The sequence below is a fragment of the Grammomys surdaster genome, unplaced genomic scaffold, assembly GCF_004785775.1.
Source record: "Grammomys surdaster isolate TR1022 unplaced genomic scaffold, NIH_TR_1.0 126197, whole genome shotgun sequence".
In the NCBI taxonomy this organism is placed as follows: domain Eukaryota; kingdom Metazoa; phylum Chordata; class Mammalia; order Rodentia; family Muridae; genus Grammomys; species Grammomys surdaster.
The window spans coordinates 2,642,204-2,667,077 of record NW_021621002.1 but is presented as its reverse complement, the minus strand read 5'-3'; the positions used below and the strand labels follow the sequence as shown (position 1 = coordinate 2,667,077).

Genomic DNA, 24,874 nt, shown 5'->3' with positions numbered 1-24,874 from the left:
TGCTGGTATCCTGACAAACAGAGACTGGAATTGCCCCAAAGAACTACTTCTAAGTAGGTCCACATCCCTTTGTCCTATTAACCATCTTTTCTCCCCTACCTTCAGTCGGTGGGCTAGAAGAAGGGTTGAAGTGTTTGAGAACACTTATTAAAAGTAAGGTTTTAAGGGTTGAAGTGTTTGAGAATGCTTATTAAAAGTAAGGTTTTAAAACTCAGCCTAGCAAGCTTCAGCAGCCATCTACCCGAACAAGTGTCTTGGTCCTGTGCTACGCTGCCTCTGTTCTAATGTGCGTCTCTAGTGAGGCAGCAGAGATGAGTTTGTCTCAACTCAACTGTCAAGCTATATGAAGTCTCTCACTGGGAAGCCTCGTGATCAAAGGCCCGCCAGATGTGTTCTGACTGGCCCTCCTCCAGACACTGTTCCTGTGTAACAAAGATAACCCCTCCCTGCTTTTTCATTATTTCAGTCAAAATGTAGATTATGAGACATGAATGTAATTAATGCACTGTTAAATTTTAGCATCCAGAATGAATGCTAGACAGCCTCAAGCTCGCTCATATTTCTACACAGATTACATAAACGCAATGTCAAATCAGCGGGCATCGAAAATTTACCATTCAGGCTTGGTTTAACAGAATGTCGAGTTAATCAATACTGCTACACACATCGGACACCAAAGAGCATTGCTATAAGCCTAAGCAAATAATCAAATTTCTTACATTTAAAAAAACCCAGGGCTAGAGAGATGGCTCAGTGGTTAAGCTGTTCTCCCAAAGGACCTAGATGTGACTCCTAGCACACACGTGGTGGCTTACAAAGGTCTGTAGCTCCAGTCCCGGAGTATCCAATATCCTCTTCTGGTCTCTATGGGCACCAGGCATGTGCATGATATACAAATGTACATTTATGCAAAAACACTCATATGCATAAAAATAATGAATAAAATGTAAAAAAAACCCACTGGATTTCTATTCCTTACACACGCGCACACACACACACACTTTCTCAAACCCTTATTACAAGCTCATGAATATATACCCATTTTCACAGATGTGGAAACTGAGGTTCCCAGGACTTAGGTAACATACCCCAGTCACGCTGTCAAGTAGTGTACAGGTTACCATCCAAGGTCTCGCTCCCACCCATCCTGGCCTTGCATCACAGTCTGAGCTCTACTCGTGTAGCTTCTTTCCCATCACCCTCACTGATGCTGAGCACGCTTGTCCAGAGAGTTGTGCTGGTCGTCCTGGTGGCAGTGTCACAGTAACCAGACTGCAGCATAAGAAACTTGCTAAGAGAGCAACAGCTTCCAATCGGGAGGTCAGCCGGGTCCCACCTTTTCCTGGAGTAGACCCTTCATGCCCACAGGTGCTCTGGAGCAAAGCTCTTGGGACACCTCTCTAAAAGGCAAGTTTATGTCACTGGATTCTGTTAACCTCGGACGGCAGGAAGTAGAAGAAGGATCAGCCCCACAGTCTACAGGCAAACGCAAAGACAAGTAAAGAAATAAACGGAAGAAAATTCTGTCACAGAAATGATCAAAGCAGACAACTGTGGAATAACGTCTCTTGCCTGTAATAAATAGTAGGTGTATTAGCTGGGCTCCCCCTGGCTAGACTGCCAGCTTACTGAGGCGGAGACCTACCACTCAAGTTTACACCCTGGCCAGCAAGGCTTCTGGTTCAGAAGGCACACTAAAAATAACCACGGATGGATGTTTATAGAATGAATGCTATTTATTCCGTGTCCCTTCCGGAAGCCAAGTGTTCAGACGAGGACTCTTGTACTCCCTGTAATCCAGTGTGTCTGTTGGGCACGCAGCAGCCAGGACATTCAACAGGTTTAGTCAAGGGGCAGGTCCTCTGCTTTCCAAGCAGGGCGGGGGGTGTGGCTCTGTGGTGACGTGCCTGAAAAGCACGACCCTGGGGTTCAATTTCCCAGCAACTCAGAATACAAAACAAAACTTTAAACCCAACCAACAAAACAACAACTGGCCATTTTAGGTCATATAACATAAGTTCAAGCCAAATATCATAGTGAAGGCATTTGTCAGGAGCACGCACGCAGCTTGATGTGCGTGTTTGAGTACACACTTCCTTCCGAATCAGTCTAGAAAACACATTCAGGGGTCCTTGGAGGACCGAATTTTGGTTTCTGGACAAAGCAAAGCTGTTTCCTCGGGTGCTAGCAACACCTCTACAATCAGTCCTGGCAAGGACCAAGCAGCCAGTACTTCTGGGCGCGCCCCAGGCCGTTTGTAGCGGATTCCAGAGAAAGCCTTCCAAACTGGCTCCAAACCAGGGGTCCGAAGCCGGCCCCGCCCCACCCCGCCGCCACCTGCGGAGATGGGCGCGCCGCCCACATCCTGACGTCACCGGGGCTGGCGGGGCCCCGGGGTGCTCGCGGGGCGGGGCGGAGGCGGAGCGGGCGGTGTAAACAGACCCGGGAGCCCTGAGCCCCGGAGGTGGCGCGGGCGGCGCCGCCATGGACTTCCAGCAGCTGGCAGAGGTCGCGGAGAAGTGGTGTTCCAGCACGCCCTTTGAGCTCATCGCCGCCGAGGAGACCGAGTGCAGGATAGACTTCTACGCCGACCCGGGCGTCTCCTTCTACGTGCTGTGTCCGGACAACGGCTGCGGCGACAGCTTTGTGAGTACATGGGACGGGCGCGCTCCGCTTCGCCCGAGCTCCTCCAGGGCGGCCGGGTGGGGCGGAGAGCGGTGGCAGGGGGCCAGGGACTGGGGAGCGGAGGTGTGGCGACCTCTCGGACCATCCCGCACCGGGCGCGTGGTTAAGAGCATCTCAGGAGAGCCTCTGTGTGGCACCCACCGGGTGGGGCTCACAGCTCCTGCCGCAGGATCCGAGGTCCGGTCCGGGAGCGGTGTCAGTCCCCCTCGGGGTCTCAGACACAACTCTGCAGCCGCCCCTCCCAGCAGGGTCCCCTTCCCTGCCTGCGAGTCTCTGGAACGGACACAAAGCCTCTGTCCACACCCGCAATGATAGATCTTTCGGACCCTCTTTGCGGAATTACGCCCTGGAGCTTAAAAATGCAGGCGCGTGCACAGGCGCGCGCTCGCGGGGGCACGCCTATCCCGGGTCTCCTGCTTCCCTAGCTCCTCACCGAGCTGCCAGCAAGTGTGTGTAGCACATGCGGGTTCTAGCCTGCCATGAGGCTACTGTGTCCTCGCCGAGGCCTTTCGGCTTTTCCAGAGGAAGAACACACACACCCCTGTCCAGAGGGACCAGAACCGGGAACTACAGTGGCCAAACCTTTAGCCTGCATCCCTCCCACTAGGTATTCTGGCGCTGACAGTTTAGGAAGAAGATGCAGAGAACACGCGGTTGTGAGGGGAAGTGTGGAGGCAGGGCGGGGATGGCGCGCCACGGAGTGTTTGTAAGCATTGTCAATAATAGTCCCCAAATGAAAGATGGAGGCAGCTGGGGATGAGGGTTATCGCATGGTCGACGGCCTGAGGCTGGAGGCTCTGTAGCAGCAGAGGGAGATGGGATGGTGCATCGACCGTCTTGGCTCATCAGGTGGAATGATAAAGCTGGACATAACCCCCAACCCCTGGGTCGGCACACCTCATCCATCCATGGGAAGTTCAGCCTAGGATCCGTGAAACCAGGAAAGGACAGGTGTAGGCTGGTGCACATCTGCCCAATAAAGTATGCTCCTGGCTTTGGGTGGCAGCTGGACTTAGATTCTGTCCACTTGTCTTCCCTTGAGTTGTCTGTCCCGAAAATTAGTTTCCTGAGAAATTATTCCCGAGAATAAGTTCTCTGGCGATCTTAGAAGTAGACCCAGCAGGCTGATGCAGAACAAGAGTCCTGCAAACTTCAAGTTCAGAGCCCTGTGTTCTCTCCTGTCTTTGTATAAACCCTTACCTAACTAAGGATGTGGCTCAGTCAGTAGAGCACTTGTGTAGTGTGTGTAAAATCCTGGGTTGGATCCCCAACACTGCAAAAGTGTGTTGTGTATGCAGAGGATGGGGTGGGGGCACACATCTGTAATCCCTACACTTAAAGGAGGAAGCAGATGAATCAGAAGTTCAAGGTCTTCCAGGGAGGCTTCATGAGTTCAAAGTCAGCCTAGGATCCTAAAGACGCTACTTCAAAAATAGTACCTCAGGGAGGAGTTTTCACAGTAGAGACAGGTTATTGATTCATGTAAGCACAGATTAGCTCTTTTTTGTAACAGGAGTAAAGTGTTGGCTGACCATTAAATGGAGGAGATAAGGAAGGTAGAAGATAATTCCTTGGACACACTAGAACTTTCTCCAAGTTTCTAGAGGCCGTGATGTTTGCCAGCCACGGGTGGATTTTTTTTTTTTTTTTTTAGTTAAACTGTCCCTCGAATCTGTATCACACCTGCTGTGTTTTTCAATTTTGTCATTTCTCTAGGAAAATCCCTTAAGCCTTTGAAGAAATTCGAGTTAAGTGGCATTTCTGCTATTGGAGATTTTGTTAACCATGAGATTGTTACATAGCATCTTTTACTTTACAAAGTTTAAGGTCATTTAAATAGTTACAAACAGTGATGAAGGTTTGGTCTTTCCTTGGTCAGAGCTCCCTGACTTGTGGACGACACTGTGCCTATAAGGACAGGTAGCTCTGAAGGAACGTAGTAGTGCTTAGCCCTGATTCTGTTCAGACATCTAATTGTACACTTCTGTCTGTGTTCTTGGGGACATCACTCTCTGCCAAGCTTAAACAACTATGTCCTCCTGTTACCTGACTTCAAGTGGCAGCCTGTTGTCACTGAATGCCTGGCAAGACTGTTTGGGAGCACGTGGAGTGTATGCTGCTCATATCTGGGAGCCCGTGTTAGTGTAATCGCTGTAAATGTCACTGCCATCTGCACGGCAGATTCCAGGCCCAATTCTAAAAACCTCCTAACTCCCCCTGTTCCCCACTCCATGTCCATATCCTCAGAGTTCTGCCACCATCGTGAGGAAAGCATAGACAGAGCCCTTTTCCTCCATGCCTGTGAGGGCACTCCGGGGAGGAACCCTCACATGGCTTGTTCCTTCTTGTACTCCACCAGTGTCTCTCTAACGTAGCTAAAATATGATCTGGAGCTGGACATGATGAGAATTCCAGCATTCGGAAGGCAGAGGCAGAGGGATCTCAGGTCTTTACATGACCTGTCTCCTGCCACTTCCTGCTGCACATGCACTTCCTGCCTCAGGGCCTTACCACTTGCTATTCTCTGCCTTGAGCACCTTTTCTGGCCGTCAAGATCCCAAGATTTTGTCTTTTCGCGCTGGGGACGTGAATTCAGGTCTTCGTGCTTGTATGGCAAACACTTTACTCACTGAGCCGTCTGCTCAGCCTTGAAAGATGTCTTCTTACTGGGCTTCACAAAAATTCTCTGAGGTAGATGTACCCATTTTATAGATGAGGTGAGACCCAAGGAGCTGCCCAGTGGAGTGGCATTCAAAGGCATCTTTGTTCTTGAGCCTCTGGAGCTACCATGGGCCACTTAACAGTGAGGCGACAGAGATCTGGGCTATCAGAGTCTCTTACACATTAAACCCCAGTTTCCTCACCCGGATCCTCTGGGTTCTCACCTCGCAGGCTACCTGCCAACGTAGCCCCTTTCCAAATTACCCACCACTTGGGGATCATGGCTTTGCAAGTGACAGGAAGGGCTGTGACACCCAGGCAGAGGGGGCAGGAACTGGGAAACCAGCTGGCAGTTCCCTCTTCTACCAACTCGGAAGGTCTTTAAGGTCTATCAGCCCTGAGAAAGGAATTGTGGGCAACCATTCAGGTACTGGGGAACAGAAGTGTGTGTGTATGTGAGTGTGTGTGTGTGGGTGTATGTGTGTGTGTGTGCATACACATCTACGTGGGCCTCTGTATGCTCACAAATATGTCAGTTCGTGTCCAGTCAGAGCACTGGCTACCCTCCTCACCTGTCCTCTAATTAAAGAGTGCCTACACATCACCTAGAATAGAAATTACTGATTGTAGGCACGGTCGGTTTACCTTATAGTTCCACCTTCCTGACAACCCATCAGAAACATATTTGGATGCACATTTTTGTGCAGTTTCAACCTCTGTGATCCAAACAAATAGCAATAGTCATATTATTAAAGAAACAGTACTCGTGGAGGGACTCGTGGTCAGCTCTTACACGCATGTTTACACGGTTCTCATTTGTGAGCGTGCCCGTGATGGATTTAGAAGGAGCTGCACTGCAGTCTTGCGATGGTGAGAAGGAGGAAAGGCATCTCTATCTCTTTACCTACGACTTCTGGTTGCTCCATCCAGAGTGGGAAAATCAGACTCTAACCTACTAACTACTACTGTGAGCATTGTATGAGGAGTCAAATGCAAGGTGGAATCACTTCATAGAAGTTACTTCAAGGAAGAACAAAGCCACTTATATAGTGAGCTAATCATGAACAGGGTAACATTGGGGTGTTATGAGCTCAGATGATTGGGAACAAGCAGTTACTTATCTACTAATTGATAGGCAGTCTGCAGGCAGACTGTGATTTTTCAGACCCCCTCTAAATATAACTGTTGTCTGTGACTTACACATGGCTTAAGCAGCATGCACAGAGGCAGTTGAGGGCACACATACATAACCCCTGTGGGGTGTTCTCTGCCTTCTGCTGCCTGTGTAGCCACGAGCAAAGTACTTAACCTTTTAAGCACCTGTTTCCTCCCTGACAGAATGCTCAATACAGTGAGCTGGCTGCTTTAGTAATGGCTGATTGTGCTCTCCCTGCTGTGTGTGCAAGTATGTTGGGCACCACAAGGTGGCTTGTGGTTTCTGTGTTCTGTCTGTTATGTGGTCAGACAGCAATTTTAGATGAAGAGACACCGATTACAAATAGAGCGAGAATAGCAGACACTCCGCACTTAAGCTGGGATGGTCCATGGGGGTATTGGTTTGGGGACCTTTTTTTAGATTCCAAAATCTGAGGCTGCTCAGAGCTAGTATGCGAAATTATTTACACACACCCTGCACCTAACCCTGTATGTATGCCTTAACTCGGTTAGATTACTTAGAGTGTTTAGTACAGTGGGAATGGGAAGTAAATAGGTTTTGTTTTATTTTGTCCAGGGAATAATCTGTGCTCTGAACTCCTTGGTTTCACCAGCTTGTAGCTGTAAGTCTAGCAAGAAGAACTCGGGCTGGAGTTAGCTTAGTGATCTAATGTCACGTTTTGATGACCAGATCTTGTCATCTTTATACAGAAAGTGCAACACATTCCCTCCAGGTGACTTGCTTGTGCTGTCTTAGCTGGGTGAGCTCAGGCCTGATGTAACAGAAAGAGGTACAGATGGCCTACAGTCACAGTGCTCCCATGGGGCATTTGCTATAGGAGTGGTAGGTCACTCGGGGTGGGGACAGCAAAGGCTAAGTCACTGCAGCTCATGGTTGTGGCCAGTAGTGAAACTGCTTGAGTTCTCCGTGAAAATTTTGAAATGTAGCCAGCCACCATTCAGAGACTCTGGGAGGCAGGCCTGGAAGTCTACATTGTAACAAGTTTCCAGGTGACTATCAACAGTTAAGACCCCAATTCTGCTGCACTTCCTGTTCCTCGGCATCTCCTGCTATCACAGGAGGCCTGCAGCTCACCCGGGATCCAAGGGCCCTCCATACCCAGGACAGCCAGTATTCTTCAGTCTGACACTCCCAGCTCAGCTATTTCTGAGGCTGCAGCTAGTTTCTCCAGTTCCTGCTGTAGTTTTATCCAGACTAATGTGGGCATTTGGTTAAATGTGCTTGGAGTATTTTCCAAGCTGCGGTTACAGTGGCTGGACCTCATGGCCCAGGACTCTGGGACTTCAGCAACCCAATTTGTCTTTGTATGGAGTTAACTTCAGACTCTGATTGGAGGCTCTGCCCTCTCACCTGGCTACTTTCTCTCTTCTCCAATCTGGTTTCATGTTTCTTTTCTTTTATCATTTTTCTTTTAGTATAACACACACACACACACACACACACACACACACACACACACACACGCTTCAGGCTTACGTCTCAGGTTATCCTGTCTTGTATTCTAGACACTGCTAGATACCTTTACTTTTGGAAAGAAATAGTTTAAATAAAATTAAGTACTTTGTATTTGTAAAGACAGTAGAAATAAGATGATTAGTAGTAAACGGTGTCTTTACAACTGTCATGTCTGACCCAAGCTCCATGTCTCTTTGTGGTACCTTGCAGACAGTGATTCAAGTTAAGGGGTTTTGTTTTTGTTTTTCTGATTTATTTATTACTTTGTGCGTATGAGTCTTTTGCCTGCATGTATGCATGTGCACTGCGTGTGTGTGCCTGGTATCCATAGACGTGCTGGCTACCCTGGAACCGGAGTCCCAGACAGTCAGTCATGCACTGTCATGTAGGTGCCAGGGATCACACCAGCACCTCTCCAAGAGCAGCAAGTGTTCTTAACTTTTTGGTCATTTTCACAAACACTTAATTTTTTTTTTTCTTAAACCAATAAGGCTGGGACTCTGTGTAAAGCTAGACCAGTAGATGAAGGCTCTTTAGGCAGAAGACCCTTTCCTGGGGCTCAAAGTCTAAATTCTCCAACATATACCAGTAAATAGTTCCGGAAGTGGAGTCAGGAGATGGGGGTGAAGAATGTCTTCCTGAGGCTAAAGGAGTTTAGAAATGCCTCACTGGTGCTCTCCACCGCCAGGAGTCGGGCACACCGTGCCATTCTACCTTTGACTAAACAAGGCACTTCTGCTTACTTTTTAAATTTAAAACCCAAATGCACTTTTTAAAAAAGAAGTCTATAAGGCTTTGTCTATGTATTTGTTTATTTTAGATCCACCTGCTTAAGAATCGATATTTCATCCCAAGTGGCCTAGGAGAGCAGTCACAGCAAAGTCACCCTTGGTATCAGGTTTACTCAGCCTGTGACTCTTGTCTGTGGCAGGTGGGAAACCCAGCTTGTCACCCTCCTGGCTACAGATGCAGAGAGGGAGAAAAGCTCCCTGAGCCCACTACTTACAGACCAGGCCCAGGCTGCCAGCCAGCACTGCACACACACTGATACACCTCCAGCTTTTCACTCTGTACTCACACAGTGCCCAGGGAAGGCAGACAGGATGTTAAGTGCTGCTAGGTGGTCACCCCACATCTACCTTGGGTTCAACTTTGAGAGAATCTGGACCGTTTCAGATGTGGTGTAGTAGCAAGCGCTGTGCAAAGCTTATTAGCCGAGCATAGTGATGGTCTGGCTGCATCCCTGTCGACTGAGAACAGGCAATGACTTGGAGTGCTCTGTGCAGCTAGCCTTCTGTACTCAGTAAGAAGTAGTTGTATAAGTGACCCTCAGTGTTAGGGTCTGCGATAGGGAAGGATTTGAGGAGCTCTCCAGTGGCTCTGTGAGGTGGTGGAGGGAACGCTAGAGGACACTGCAGGAATAGAGCTGCTGGGTCGGAAAGCCACCAGCCAGACTGTGACACAGATAATCAGAGTCTGGAGGTGACACATGCACCTTCTTATCCTCACTTAGACCCCAGCTGTGTTGGGAATCTACGCAGCCAATCTTAGACATCCCGCAGAGAGAAGAAGACAGTGAGTGTGCTCACTGGGTGGCCAACTGAACTTTGTAAGGTGATGCCTGCTCATGTACATGAATAGAAGCAGGCAGGGGGGTGCCACACGGACCTCTTGAACCATTTTCTAACTAGCTCTTGTCTGCTCCTTCCATCCACCAAACACCTCCCTTTCCCCAGGCCTCAGCACTGCCCTTTCAGTTGAAACCGTTGAGACAGACCCATCGTACCTGTGGGGTGCCCCGTGTTCCTGGCTTGTTGGTTCTGCAGAACTACTGCTTCTTCATCCGGACTTCAAGTCTGTTTCTCCAGCTTTTTCTAGACCTTTGACCATTATGGGAAAACCTTGCTTTAATTTGAAAGATGTCATAACGTGGATTTCCTCACATAGATAAAGGGTCCCCAGCCCCAGTAACAAGAGCAAACCTGGATGCAGACTGTTGTCCTGAGTGTTCTAGGTCGATTATGATATCTGGACAGGATGTCCTCCTAATGTGCCAAGGGATATGAGGACCCTGAGCAAGACTAGGCTTCCTAAGTGACCCAGCGCCGACTTTTTATATTCTCCTAAATTCATTTCATTCTGAAGAAATTAACCAACATCCCCACTCAGGGGCCGATCTGCAGAGGGAACATGTTGTTCCAAGTTCATGATTACAAACTAGTTAATTAATTCTTCAGCTGTAGCTGGAGGCAAAGTTAAGGAACTTGAAGGCAAAGGCTCTGATTCTCTGCCCCACCCCTGGTTTAAAGTCACCCTCAGGTGCCTGCCGAGAAGGTGGGCAGGGTGATACCTGTTGGCCTCAAAGGTAAGCCTGGAAGCAAAAATCGAGGAGGAATTCTATGACTTTGACATTGATTGCTTGCCATGCAAACAAATGAAGACCAAGGGGGTGGATTTCACTCTGTAATGGAGGCTGGCTTCCAGTGAGAGACTCTCTAAAACTCTAGGGTAGTGACTTGTGTCCTTTGTTTCCTCCTCGCCCTCATGGGCCACAGCACGTGTGGAGTGAGAGCGAGGACTGCCTGCCCTTCTTACAGCTGGCGCAAGATTACATCTCTTCCTGCGGCAAGAAGACTCTCCATGAAGTCTTGGAAAAGGTCTTCAAGTCCTTCAGACCTGTAGGTGCTGCACTGCACGGCTTCTGAAGCCACCCTGTGCCCCTCTGTGACTTCACACTGATAGCAGGATGGGTGGGAAAGTAGCGGGACCCAGGACTGTTCTCCCGTCTGCTTGTTGGCTGGCATTGGAGTATGAAGATAGCAGCCACTGTGGAGAGGCTGAAAGCGGGGTGCACAGCAGCTGTTGGGTGCAGGGCCGAGAGCTATTTCTAGCCTCAGTTTAGAAGTACTGACAGGGTGGAGGCAAAGAGTCTGTATGGGAAGTCTTTATGGGTACTCTAGTTCTCACCCAGTAGACTTGAAACCCACCAGTAAGCCGTGGGTTTTCTCTGTTTGTTTTATTTTGCTTTTTATCGTGGTGGTATTTGCATCAGGGGTGTGGCTGGACATCTAGATAAAGGATGTCCACGTTTGTGCCTGTGGGGAAGGGCGCCTTTGGATCCTGAGCCCCTTCTTGTTTCAGTTCTAAAAAACACTTGCAGAAAGCTTGCCTCCTCTCTCAGGATTTCGGACTGTGTGTTTCCATGGCAAGCGAGTGTCCAGTCTGCCTTCATGCTAGCTGATGAACACGGCCAGTGAATACTCAGTCCTAATTTGATGTTTATTTACTTCCCTCCCTCTTCCAACATCATCCCCAGCATCACAGGATGCCCCGCCCTGACCTCCTTCTTCGCCCACTGTGGTTTTATTGCATGTATACGGTGGTGTGTTGTAGAATTTCTGTGTATTTCTCAAACTGTTTTTCAGTCTTCTCTACTAAAGATCTCCAGCTTGTTTTATAGTCCCCTGAACACAGGGCAGTTGGTTACATAACAGCCTGTCTGACATTCTGACCTTTCAAGGTTAGGAAGTCCGTTTGGCATCTTTTGTGTCTCCTGGCTCGCACTTCTGGTATCCCTCGTTTGTGTGTGGCATTGTCTAAATGCAGGTTAGCCTGTCTGAGAGTTCATGGACAGGAATAAATGGAGACCCAGGATGATAGCATCTTTCACACAACTTGTTGGCCCTGCTAGGACTTGAGAGCCATGTCAGTCTGAGGTGGCCCTCGCTGCTTGATTTGTAGTTCCTAGGCACTCTAGGTGACACAAAAAAACAAAACAACAAAAAAACAACAAAAAAACAGGCTTCAGAGCATGTCTGTTTTAGCTCATTGTCCCAGGAATGTGGACCTTTGGGGGCCCTCCCAGGGAAAGTGGGGACCCTGCTGGAGTCTGTTCCTTTAGAGGACCCTGGGCTTTGACCCGTATATACAGTATACTTTCTTGCTTCCCCATCCAGGTTAGGTTGACCTCTCTGGCTTCCAAGTCCTCACTGTACTCAAGAGGTTATCTTCATGTCTAATGCTTGAAAAAAAAACTTCAGCTGTTCCCAGGGGGAGGGTTGGTTATAATCATTCAGTCCACCATTAAGAGAGGTGGAACTTTGGTGGGTTTTGCCTGGGAGTCTTCAATGAGAAGGATATTTCAGAGTCAGCACAGTAACCATGGGGAGAGCCAGGGGGAGGGGGTGTCAGACACAAAGACAGCTGAGATTGCCTGTGTTCCTGATATAGGAGGTACCCATGGAACTACAGGGTTTGGAGTTGGGCACCCGGGCACAGTGAGAGAGAAGTTCAGGGAGACAGGGTCTCATAGCTGTGGAAGGACTTGTGTTTGCCAGCCATGGAGAGCCTGCAGAAGTCGAGCAGGGGTGGGGGTGGGGACATGGTGATGATGTCCTTTCTTGAGAGGTGCCCTCTTGCAGACTAAAGTGCTCGGATTGGTTGTCAGCAGGGAGAGTCGGACCAGAACAGAAAGCAGTGCCATTTTCCAGGCAGATGTGAGGCCAGCTTAAAAAGAGCAAAGTGGGACAAGAGACACAGATGCTGGAGACACCTGGAAGGCAGACCCAGCTTGCCTCGCTGTTGGGTTGAAGTGGAGTCTAAGAAAACGAGGAAAAGATGAAACCTGAGTTTCTTGGCAGTGCAGTGAAGGACCTTTACAGCGGTGGGTGAGGCTGGGAGGGCTTGTGGGAGGGAAAGCTAGGGCCTGGTGCTGTTAGAACTCAGTTTTGCATCAACAAGAAGTCAGTGGGGAGCCTTGTGCCCCTCCTCTTCCTGCTGTGCTCACCTCTTTATGGAGCTTGGAAAGAAGGCACGGGCAGGGTTCGGCTGCTGCTCTCCTAGTTGAGAGAAGACCTTATTCAGTCAGGAAGATTATGAGCCAGGAAACCAGTGCTGAGTTCCCCTGGGTATCGTATCGGTAGTTAAATGGCGGCATCCCCAAGACAAGTGCATTCACCTGTGCCTTAAGACAGCTGCATTCTGGGTGTGGGACTTTAAAATGCCAGTGTGCCCACTTGCATTCATGATTGTTTTCACAAGGTCATCAGCCAATCACCTGCCTTGTGCAGTCTCTCCACAGAGCTAAGGACATATCTCTCTGTAGCCTTCCTCTGCCCCCAAGGAGCCTCATCAACCCTGTCTGCTTGACCTTGCTAAAGCTGGGCCTGTGGCAGCCGTAGGCTAGAGCAGTATCACCACAAGGCCATGCCACCTGGATGGAGCAGTGTCTGCGAACTGCGTTCCATTCTTCTTACCTGCACTTCCTACACCAAAATAATCAGTGTCACAGAGCCTCATTCCACACACTCTGAGATCTGGTTGGATCTTTGAAGAAAATGTAACTCTTCCCCCCTCCCCCCTTTTGAGCCATCCTTCTTCCTTCTGTTTTTCTTCTGCTTCATCAGATTTCCCACAAAAAATGTTCTAATTGTCTATCACCAGAGCCCCGTTCTGAAGGTTAAAGGACAGCACAGCATATGTGGGTTTTGAAGTCAGGGTAAAGGGAGAGCCTGTGTTGGCTCAGATTGCTGCTCTCTCAGGGAGGAACCTCTCTCCCCTCTCTCCTTCATGGAGCTTGGGTATCTACCTGTGCCTGTGGCAGTGTTGAATGCTGTTTTGGCTAATGTTCCCATGATGGTCCAGGTTGGCTTTAGTTCCTGTGGCTCCTATCCCATGGCTTCTTCCTCTGGGTGGCCCAGTCTTATCTCTGAGAATGCTGTGAGACCGTTTCTTTTCTTCAGAAGGGGTTCCTACCAGAAAAACACAGTCCTGATTCTGGACACTGGTGTGAAGACCAGTGTTAAGGCTGCATCCAGCGGCTGGGGAGGCAGGGAGATGCCACACGGCCCAGAACAGTGCAATCCTTGCCTCTGTCTTTGCCATCTGGTCAGTAGCCTTGAAGAAATGAAAGACTCCACCACTGCCAAGCTGCCTAAGTGGGGCAGAAAGCCCAAGAGAAAAATATTTTTTCTTGTCCGTGTGGATTTGCAATGAATGACATTAAAAATTGGAAATTTAACCTTTCCATATCTTTTGTTTTCTGCTCATGTTATGAACACTCAAAACTTGTCATTTTTAGCCAGGTGGTGGTGACGCCTTTAATGCCAGCAACCAGGAGGCAGAAGGCGGCAAATTTCTGATATTGAGGCCAACCTGGTCTACAGAACAGATTTCAGGACAGTCAGGACTAAACTGAGAAACCATGTCTCAAGAAAACCAAAAGAAAAAAAAAAAACAGAACAAAGTAAACAAACAGAAGCAAAACCTTGTCATTTTGAGGAAGGCCCGTGCCAGTGCCACCACCACAGTGCATCTGTGGCTCTTCCTCACTTCACCCCCCACCTCCGTCTTGCCTCTCCCTCTCCCTCCTAATCTAGTGGAGACTGAAACTCACCATGAGTTTTAGGACTGACAGTTTCAACCCCCCCAATACTTTAACTAGTCTTGCTGCCCAGAATAGGGTTTCTGGGCCCCCACAGAGCAGAAATGCAGAGACAAGTTCTCCCTCAGGCTCAGTGGGTCAGGATCTCCATTGTAGGTAGTGGTCTTGGTGATCCAGAGGCATGGCCAAGTGTGAGAAATGCTCCTCCCCTGGAAGAAGCATGCAGCTGCAAGGACATGCTTCCGGCATTCTAGCAGATCCAAGATGCTCTGGACTCCAGAAGTCGCATACACCTCCACTCCCGGCATAAAGACACCAGCCCAAGGTGACTGATGTACACTCCTTCAGGGTGCCACATGCTGGCCACAGCCTCAAGTAATTTGCACCTTTGTCCACAGGACCTGAAATTAGTCCCATAGGGGACCAGGGCCTAGAGAATTTCAATTCTCAAGTGGTGGCAGCTCTTCCTTTCCAGTGGAGGCCCACGAAGCCTGGTGGGCCTAGCAGTTTATGTGATTTCGGACTGTTCCACGGGAGTTCTGTGGACAGCCAGGCCTGGGAACGCCAGTGTGTCCCTTTACACAACGAGCAGAAACTTGTTTGAGTCCCGGGTTGCTGAAGAAGGTAATCACTGAACTAGGATTGCACAGCTGTAACTGTCAAGAGTCATTCAGACAGATCAGGCCTGTCAGCGATGGTTTCGCCGTTTCCGGTTTCACATAAGAGCATGTGGGCACAGACACAATAAGGGCTCCAGCTCCTTAGCAGGCTGTTTGTCATCTCACCTCCGGTTTAGATCCTCCACCACCCATGGTATGGAACATTGGCAGCCATGCTGGATTGCTACGGATCTGTATGATGCTTTTGGAACTCTGGGCTCTAGTTCTGGTAGTTTGCCAGGCAGTTTGTGCTAACAGGTTGCCATAATGTAAATATTAATTGTATACATTTCCTACTGGGGATGCATTTTGAAAACACATATTGCCCAGTAGAAAGCATGGAAACTTCCGGGTGCCAGGCTCAGCACTGACTGGCATACCCTCAGCAGCCTGCCTGGTGGGTGGGTGTGGGAACTTGACTGCAGTCAAGTCACCAGAGTTTGAGTCCTGGCTCTGCCGTTTCGGCAGTGACTCTGGATAGTCTCTGAGTGTCTCCTGAGCGCCATACATAAAGCTGCTTGACATAGTACTAGGCACATGCTAAGTTGATAGCACAGTTTTCATTCAATCTGAAGTATAGTGAACTTGTTTTCCTCCCTTGGGTGCTACGTGCAAGTCCAAGGATGGGATGCAGAGGCTAGCAGGGAATTCTCCTTCCTGTTTCCTAGAGGGCTCATTCACAGCCAGTATCTCCCAAAGCCAGCACAGCAGGAAAGAGGCAGAAAGAGGCACAGTGGCTATTCCTCGGATCACTGAACCCACTGTACTTTAGATCAAGAAGCTAGTTGGCCCAACCAGATGCGTATCTGTAAGGCCGAACAGTGGGCAGACTGTGAACATTCGCTGTTTCCTCTGAGCTTGAGTTTCTCTGAGCCGCAGCCGAGATTCTAGTGCTTGCCGTACAGAGAAGAGTGCATGCCAAAGTCAAAGGCTTCCAGACTGAAGGTCAGGTGCCATCTTCCAGCCTCTTGATACGTTTGTAGAACCTGCATGAAGGAGTCTTAGAAGTCCAGGACACTGTAAGTGGCTTCTTCTCTTCCCCACTCTGGAAATGCCAGGCCTGCTCAGCTCTACAGAGCAGGAGGATGCTTCTTACCCCAGGGAAGGGCCTTCCTGAGGCTGGCACTGCAGAACTAGAACTGTGTGTATGAAGTCATGTGGAAGAATAAGGTAGGAGGCTGGGAAGGGGAAGAGGTGTGGTTAGCCAATTAGCCTGCTGGATCTACTTCAGCAGTGCATGCTGAGTTCATGAGGAGATTGAGAGCTACTTATGGCTTGGGTTAGGGCTGAGTAACCCGAGTGCCCCATGAGGAAGAATCATTATAGATACGTGTATTTATATATACATGCCTCGGCTGTACCATTCTTACCTGTAAATGTCACGGCTAACTAAACGACAGTTTCTCACTGAGCCTCAGAATCCTTCAGAACCCAGCATTTCTTTTCTTTCTTTCCTTCTTTCTTTCTTTTCTTTTCTTTTCTTTTCTTTTCTTTTCTTTTCTTTTTTTTTGGTTTTTCGTGACAGGGTTTCTCTGTGTAGCCCTGGGCTGTCCTGGAACTCACTCTGTAGACCAGGCTGGCCTCGAACTCAGATATCCGCCTGTCTCTGCCTCCCAAGTGCTGGGATTAAAGGCGTGCGCCACCACTGCCCAGCTAGAACCCAGCATTTCAAGTGGCCAGTTGTCACCATTGGACAGAGGCATGGGCTATTCTGCAGTTAGTGGCATTCTGCTGTACGGAGTGGTCTTGTGTCTCCTCTTCTGCTGCTCAGATGGTGTGGACGCTCCTGGTGCTGCTCCAGCATTCCCACTCTGTCAGACACTGCAGCGTGGACTGTGAGAGTTGTTGTCAGCAGCTCTTCAATAAAACCTGACCAGCAGCGTAGCAGCTGTCTACTTTCATTGTGACTACCCATCTTCTCTCTCAGGAGGCAAATTTCATCTTGTATCTCATTAGAATGTGGGAAGGAAACAGTAAGTAGTGAGGCAAGGGGGCTTCTCTTTACGTCCAAAGACACGTGAGATTGGTGTGCCAGGGCTGGACAAGCCCTCGCTGTCCTTTCCCAAGTGAGCAATAACTTTCTGAGCTGTTGGCCGCCATGAGCTCTCCAGAGACAGCATGGCATGCGTCTGCAGTTGGCTGCAGCCATCTTGACTCGTGACCAGTAATGCCTCACGGATGGTTTTACCCCGCATGCTTTCCAGTTGGTTTTACCCCGCATGCTTTCCTGGGGGTCTGAGGCTGAGAGTTCTAGAACTTAAGAGTATAGGCGTTGTCTTAGTTGAGCCACGGGGAGAGAGTGGAGGAGGAGTGGCCGGGCAATAGAGAAGCCACATGAGGAATGAACAGGCCTACCTTTAATGTCTTAATGTAGTTAATGTTTAGGTCACTGGGACCACTTAGTTAAGTGGCCTGAAGGTAACAAATCTGGGGTGTAATGTCTTGTGGTCACTCTTGACTCCGTCATCCCATACAGAAGCCCAGGAGCAATGAAGGCCATGGTGTTCTGCCAGCACAAGTTTTAGTTCATATTGATTATGAGTGATTAATACTATTTACTATCTAATGGAAGACCAATGTCATTAAAAACCATTGTCATGGGGCTGGGGAGATGGTTTAGCAGTTAAGGGTGCTTGTTCTTCTGGAGGACCTGAATTTGGCTGCCAGCTTCACACTGGGCAGCTCACAGCTACCTGTAAGGCTAGCTCACAAGCTAGCTACACCTCGAATTGCCAAAGGCACCAGTACTTGAGTGAACATACCAAAAACACAGACATGCACATGTATGCGAAATTGAAATATATTCATCTCGAACTTGTTGTGTTTCCCTGATCATAGTCATAGAGCGTCACAGAACGCTCGTGGAACGTAGATGAAAAGCTCCTTCGGGGGACCCGGGTTTGATGCCCAGAACTCACAGGATGGCTTACCAACATCCTTAATTCCAGTGTCAGGGGATCTGATGCCCTCTTCTGACCTCTGTGGGCACTATGCAGGCACATAGTACACATACATACTGGCAAAACGTTCATATACATATACATAAAATACATATATGTATATATATGTAAAATAAATACAAAAAATATAGATGAAATGGAAAAAAGTTTTTCCCAGTCCCAATTTTATAGAAATACTTTCTCTCTCTCTCTCTCTCTCTCTCTCTCTCTCTCTCTCTCCCTCCCTCCCTCCCTTCCTCTCTCTAAATGTTTACAAAAATATAAAGGGCCAATGAGATGGCTCCATGGGTTATAGCTCCTGCTGCCAAGTGTGACAACCTGAATTCTGTCTCTGGTATCACGTGATGGAATGAGAAAACTGACTCCTGTGCATTGTCCTGTGACCACATGTATGCTGCGACACGCATGTCACCACACGTATGCTGTGACATGTATGCAAACACACAAACTCAATGTAAAATTTTAAAAGAAAACTCAGTACTTGAATATATTTAATTGCCATCTTTCTTCTCTGCGCATCCATATGAATTTTAAGAAAGTCCGTATCATAATTAACAATTTTTACATTTTATATTCATATCATTAATTTAAAATTCCAGTTTTAAGTCTACGTAAGATGTTATCTTACTAACATGCCGTGACACTTAACCCTTTGCGACTGTACATCCTAGTTGATTTGCATTTTTGTTCATGTGCCACTTACCATAAATAACCATAAGTGTCTGTTGGGAGGAAGTAAAAGCAGAGGATTGATTTGGGGACATTGGCAATGCTTGCGGTGTGATTCACCAACACCCTGGGTATGGTATGTTTTGTGAGGCTGTGCCTCCCCAAGGTAGCCAGTGAAATCAGCAGCCCATGAAGGCTCGGTGTGTCCCCTGTTAAATTTGTAAAAGCCGTGGTGGGGAAGTGGAGTCCGGGGTTGCACTGTGTTAAGCAGGTGAATTTGGATGCCTGATGCCTTTGGACTTCCGCCTGCAATGCTTACAGCTGCTGCTTCTCTTGTCTAATTTCTTCTCTGTAGTTGCTGGGGCTTCCAGATGCAGATGACGACGCATTTGAAGAGTACAGTGCGGTTGTGGAGGAGGAGGAGGAGCCAGAGGCGGATCACCCCCAAATGGGAGTCAGTCAGCAGTAAACTCCTAGGTCACCTCGCAGAAGGGGAGTAAGCCCTGTGCGCCCCATGGGGTCCTGTGCTCCAGGGGTAGCCCTTTTGCATTAGCTCTTCCAAACACGACATCTGGCTCCTGGCACCCAAATGAGAATGAAATACCTTTAAATGACCGCACAATATCTATGATGAGCTTTGCTCAGAAGTGACCAGACTTTCGGCCGTACTTTGTCGGAGTCTCTATGGAGATGTCTTGGCAGCTTTTGCCTCTTTGAAGTTAGAGTCCATGTCGTGGCTGCCTGTTTCCTCTTGAGTTTATATTAGAGGATTAATGTTTCCTGACTGGAATGTCGAGAACTCTGAATGTATTAAGGATGTGTTCTGAGTCCTCACAGGTGACCTTGCTGAGGAGAAGCATGACGGAGGAGAAGCGCAGCCTGAACTTTTTATGTCCCTTTTAAGTGTCCGTAAGTGAAAGGTTTTGATTTGAAAGCATGAGTTTTAATATCTAGTCATGATCTGCACACATGCAAACGAAGAGGGGGAGAGCGGCTGAGGCTCGCTCCTCGGATCCTGGGAGAGTTCACCATCTTCGCATTGGTTACCTGGGCATGGAGCAGCCAGCCACCTGTCACTGTAAATGTTTCGTGGCTGTTTGATCATTTTTAAAACATGCTGATTCCAAAGGCACCTGTGAATTTTTGTTTTGTTTTTGTTTTTGTTTTTGTTTTTCGAGACAGGGTTTCTCTGTGTAGCCCGGGCTGTCCGGGAACTCACTCTGTAGACCAGGCCGGCCTCGAACTCAGAAATCCGCCTGCCTCTGCCTCCCAAGTGCTGGGATTAAAGGCGTGCGCCACCACCACCTGTGAATTCTAATAGTGGAAAAGTGTAGACGGGATGAAAGATATAGATGCTTGGTTTCTTTAAGCTGTTTATAAACCTCCGTATGAAACATTTACCTTTTCTCTTTATGACAAGACAGCAACTTATTAAATCATGAGAACAGCCAGGATCCGAGCAAGTGCCCCTTATGCTCTGAAGCCATAGATAAATCTAACAGGAAAATAAACTAGGATAAAAATATTAATATAATAAAATCCTTTACTTTCCTAATCTTTTATTCCTTAGAGAATGTCAGGAAAGGCTCCCAGCAAGTTGATTTATTTAAAATTATAATTAAATACTCTAGGGAACCTACTTGCAGTGAAATTTTAAAGAGACATGAAAGTAAGAATCTTAATTACAGGATTGCTTGGTTAAAAGAGGATGATTTTTAGCGATCAGGACACACAGACGACTCCTAGGAGTAACTGCTGTCTTCATTTAGCCAATAAATATTTAGCAGGACATTCTCTGATGCCATTGTGAGCCCTTCTGTGCCTCAGGTTCTCATAACTCAGGGTGCAAGCGTTCCCTTGATGATGCTTGACTCCTATGTGCACCCAGTTTGGGAGCGTTTCAGACACCCACACCAGTCAGGATACTAGTATTTTAAATTAACAAAAGGAAGATGATGATGATGATGAAGACCACGACCACCTGTGCTGACAGAAGCTTGTGCGGATGGCCAGCATGTCTGGGCATTCTGTTTAACTCAGGGGCCATTTGAAGGGTCCCACGCTCCTTGGTGCATTGCAGAATTCAGCTGCCAGTTGATATCACATACTGGTTTCTATCTGTGCTTTTGTACTTTTGTTTCCTGGGAGAAACTTATTAATGATTAATTTCAAGCCAAGCAACTTCTCTTGAAGTGGCCCATTAGCAACATCAGACTGAGTGCTCCTTCCAGGGTGCGAGGTCCAGCTTTTGCAGTCCTGCCCATGGTCCCACCTTGTGAGCCTACAGCACGGAGACTGAGCTCTCTGTCTTGTAGATACTGTCCAGGGCAGGTAACTTTCTTTTACACACAAATGTATGGCTTTTGTAGCTAAATCAGTACACCTGAGCAGTTTGCTCCATTCTGAGGTAACCTGGGATTTTATATACAGAGGCTTTAAATTTACATGTGTTTGAACATTAATATAAGATGAACTTTTTTTTATCAAAAATGTATTTAAACTTTGACCAGATATACAGATTAATGTTATCACATTAATGTTCTCTATTTTGTACAAATTGAGCTAAGACCCCTCCTACTGGTGCAGCAGGCTGCTGAAAACTCCCATCTGCCCAGGGATCAGGAAGTGAGACAGTGTGACCCCTCCCAAGCCTACAGAGGCAAGCATTCTAGTGGCATGGGAGAAAGGTCTTTGGGAGTTAGGAGAGACACTTACTCTTGACTACAGGACACTGACAAGTCATGTGACTTCTGAAACAGGGCTATTTCCTTTTCTAGCTGTCAACACTCTCCTAATGCAACTGCCGTAGGAAGTATGTGTTCAGAAGAGCAACAGCCAGGACACTGAGGGACGTGGGAAGGAAATAGTTTGTGATTTTGCCAAAGATGGTGTCCTTAAGATGCTGGCCATGCAGCTACTTTAGGATATGGTGGCCAGTGGATATCCAGATCCCTGGAACCTGAGGTGGGCATAAGCAGAGGCCCCAGAAGATGGCTTGTCTCTGCTGAATGCCAGTGGCAGGCAAAGCTGCTTCTTGCCCCCCATACACTGAAGGCTTTGGAGGTGGTGGGCAGGTAGCCCAAGAGGGGAGATTGGCATGACGACTAGCTGGAAGAGAATGGCGGTGAACACTTTGCTCATCCTGTCACTCAGGAAAGAGAAAGTGACAGTGAAGACTTGGTAGGTGGCAGACAGAGGCAGTGAGAATCAACATATAGGGAAGGACTGATCGCTTGCTGGTCAGTGTGACCAGCTGAAATCCGTATTACGCCACGGACAGCACTGCAAAGGTGGATCCTATCATTGTGTGACCCATGAAGACGTTTTCCTCGTGTCTGCCTGGTTAGTTTCCTCTGCCTGATGATGTCACTGAGCCAAGCAGGCTTCAGACATCGAAGAACAGAGCCAGGGAGGGTAGTGAGGTCCCATACAGTGCCTAGCATCCCTAGGGTTCAGCCAGATGGAAGGGTCCACTTGTGACTCCTAGGCTTGATGCAGCACACGCTACAGTCTGTGTTTCCATGACCAAAGCACAAAACCTCTGCTGCATGAGGAGACTGTCCTTGCACACTGGTGTCAGAACTAGGTTTGCAGTGCGCTTAAGTCAAACTGTCTGGGAGCGACACCACCGCTCAGCACAGAAAGAAACGATTCTCTAGCACAATGCATGTCTCTGAATATCGTTTCAGTTTCTCTGAGCACAAAGAGTATGCCCGGGGTGTTGTGATCCCAGAGTGGAAATTTTAGTTATTGCATGTTAAAGCTCGATAGTTGGGAAACAGTTTAATCAAGTCTGGTTTTCTACAGTGAGAAGAATGTAGTATGGACAAGACTTTCGTGTGTTGGGAGGAGGTGAACAGGCACGGCGAGGAGTTAAGTCTCCATCTTAGTTGTAAACAAAGCACATAGTCCACACTTACCTCCTGGGGGCATAGGATGACTTGTGTCCTTGGCTGTCTAGAGAACTGAGTGCTTAGCGGATGCTGGTAATAGCTTTGTGACTTTCACGATGCCCCCTGCCAAGCCAAAGGCATGGCAAGTATCCTGCGCACCTGGTGGAATTCCTTCCCTTAAAAATAAAATCAGCCGCCAGCCAGGGAAGCTCACCTTCAAGAGTGCTGGCTCAGGAGGGACTGTGATGACAGAACATGGCCATACCCACCCTCTCCTCCACTGGTGCTCCGGTGTCAGTGAAACTCGGGTGGAGGCTCTTGTCCCTAGACCAAACCTGGAGGGAGATGCCAGGCATGGCTTCTTGCATCCTGTCCAGAGATGCATAAAATATTTTTTACATTAGAAACACTCCTCTCAGCCAGGCGGTGGTGGCACGTGCCTTTGATCCCAGCACTTGGGAGGCAGAAGCAGGTGGATTTGTGAGTTCAAGGCCAGCCTGGTCTACAGAGTGAGTTCCAGGACAGCCAGGGCTACACAGAGAAACCCTGTCTTGAAAAACCAAAAAGAAAAAAAAAAAAAAGAAACACTCCTCTTTCGTATAAACTCGGGCGAGTTTCTTTGGTTTGATGGTAGCCGACATGACTTGAGAAGCTGAGGTCTCTTAGGTTTCATAGAGAGTAGGAGTAGTGTTTTTGGGGATGCTGGGAGCCCGTGGTCTATGGCAGTGACCTTGAGCATTTTCTATTAGAAGCCCCATTCACCACACTGCAAGGCTGAGTAGTTCCGAGTAGTTGAAAGTGTGTACCAAGCTACATAGGAGGCAGTGTTCAGTTTGATTAGGACTGTGTTCATGTTCGGTGTCAGGGGAAGAGCTGGCAGCGTGCTCCTCACGAACTACCTTTCCCTGGGCTTCCCTTTTTGTTTCTCAAGGTTCTGTTTTAGCAAGAACCTTCTGAACTGGCAGAGACCAACACTCTGTACAAATGCCAGCTTTTTTTTGTTTTGTTTTGTTTTGTTTTGTTTTTCGAGGCAGAGTTTCTCTGTGTAGCCCTGGCTGTCCTGGAACTCACTCTGTAGACCAGGCTGGCCTCGAACTCAGAAATCCGCCTGCCTCTGACTCCCAAGTGAAATGCCAGCTTTCTAAAAGGCATTGAAATAAATATTTAGTGCCGGGCAAATCTGAACCCAGCTTTCAATCCAGTGCTTATTTGCATACAAGTGAGATTTCTCCAGAGAAGCAAATCAGAAGGGACATTGTTGTTTGTTTCTGGTTTGGGTTTTTTTTTTTTTTTTTTTTTTAAGACAGGGAGTTTTTCCTGTGTGATGTGTAAGCTTTCTTTGAGTTTGCATTTCTTTTCAGAGATCTCTTTTGTAAGTGACAAACTGTGAAATGGGTTGCTAAAAACTATGTCCTTTGTTAGATGCTTCAGAGGGAACTGTGGAAATTCTCTCTGCACCTTGTCTGCTTCCTCCTCCCTCCCATGAGAGCAAGGCCCACATCAGAGGATGTAATTACCATACGCTTGCTATTAAAGAGCCTTCGAGCCCCGGTGTTCTTTGTCTTCTTTGCTCGTTCCACAGATTTCCGTTACAGAACACTGTGTGTTATTCATCAATGCAGAGCCGGGACCATGGGCACTGGGGCGGGAGGGAGCAGTTACCTCAGAGGTGGGTTTAAAAGTCGGTAATTCACGTGCTTGGGAGCATTGCATCTAACTAAATACTTTGGCTAGTATTTAACAATGTATCATCTCCCTTTCAACTAGCACTGGTTTCATATGGGAGAATTCCTTTTTGCAAACCTAGTTAGGAGTGCCTTGTGGCACAATTAGAAATCTGTATCCTGTGACAGTCCAGTAACGGCAGGATGACACTTCCTCAACCCCTTACTCCCAGTTGCTTTTATTCACTAGACAAAGGCGTGTCAGAAGGAGCTCCGAAAGTTGGCAGGAAGTTTCATCCTTTGTTTGAAGATCCAGTTTCTCCCTCCGAATGAGGGGGTCTCTAAACTTGAAAATGGCTTAGCAGCCCCAACTGGAGGCTGTGTGTGTTTAATGTCATTGGAGGTCCTTGGTATTGGCCAAAGGTTCCAAATCCAGAGGAAAGCTGTGTGTGCACATTCTAAGGCTCTCTGGTCAAAGACCGGCTCCAGAAGGGCCATGTAGACAGATTTTTATCATGAGAAATTTCCTGTTTCTATGACTTGATCACACAGGCTCGGCTCCTTTACGTGTAGGGACAGATCTCAGTGTTACTCATCTCTCCTCTCACCCTGCTAATCTCTGGCAGGAGGAAGGTTCTGGCCTAGACAGGTCCCTCCCTGACAGTCTGT

At 48.0% G+C, this 24,874-nt stretch overlaps 1 protein-coding gene across 1 annotated transcript; it reads left to right on the top strand.

Moving 5' to 3' along the window:
- The first annotated feature begins 2,484 nt into the window (after positions 1-2,484).
- Positions 2,485-19,795, top strand: Mturn (maturin, neural progenitor differentiation regulator homolog). Its single transcript, XM_028758402.1, has 4 exons — positions 2,485-2,646; positions 10,534-10,656; positions 19,004-19,102; positions 19,486-19,795. Exons 1-4 carry the CDS (start codon positions 2,485-2,487, stop codon positions 19,549-19,551), a joined length of 450 nt encoding a protein of 149 aa, XP_028614235.1. The 3' UTR covers positions 19,552-19,795.
- Positions 19,796-24,874: the final 5,079 nt, after the last annotated feature.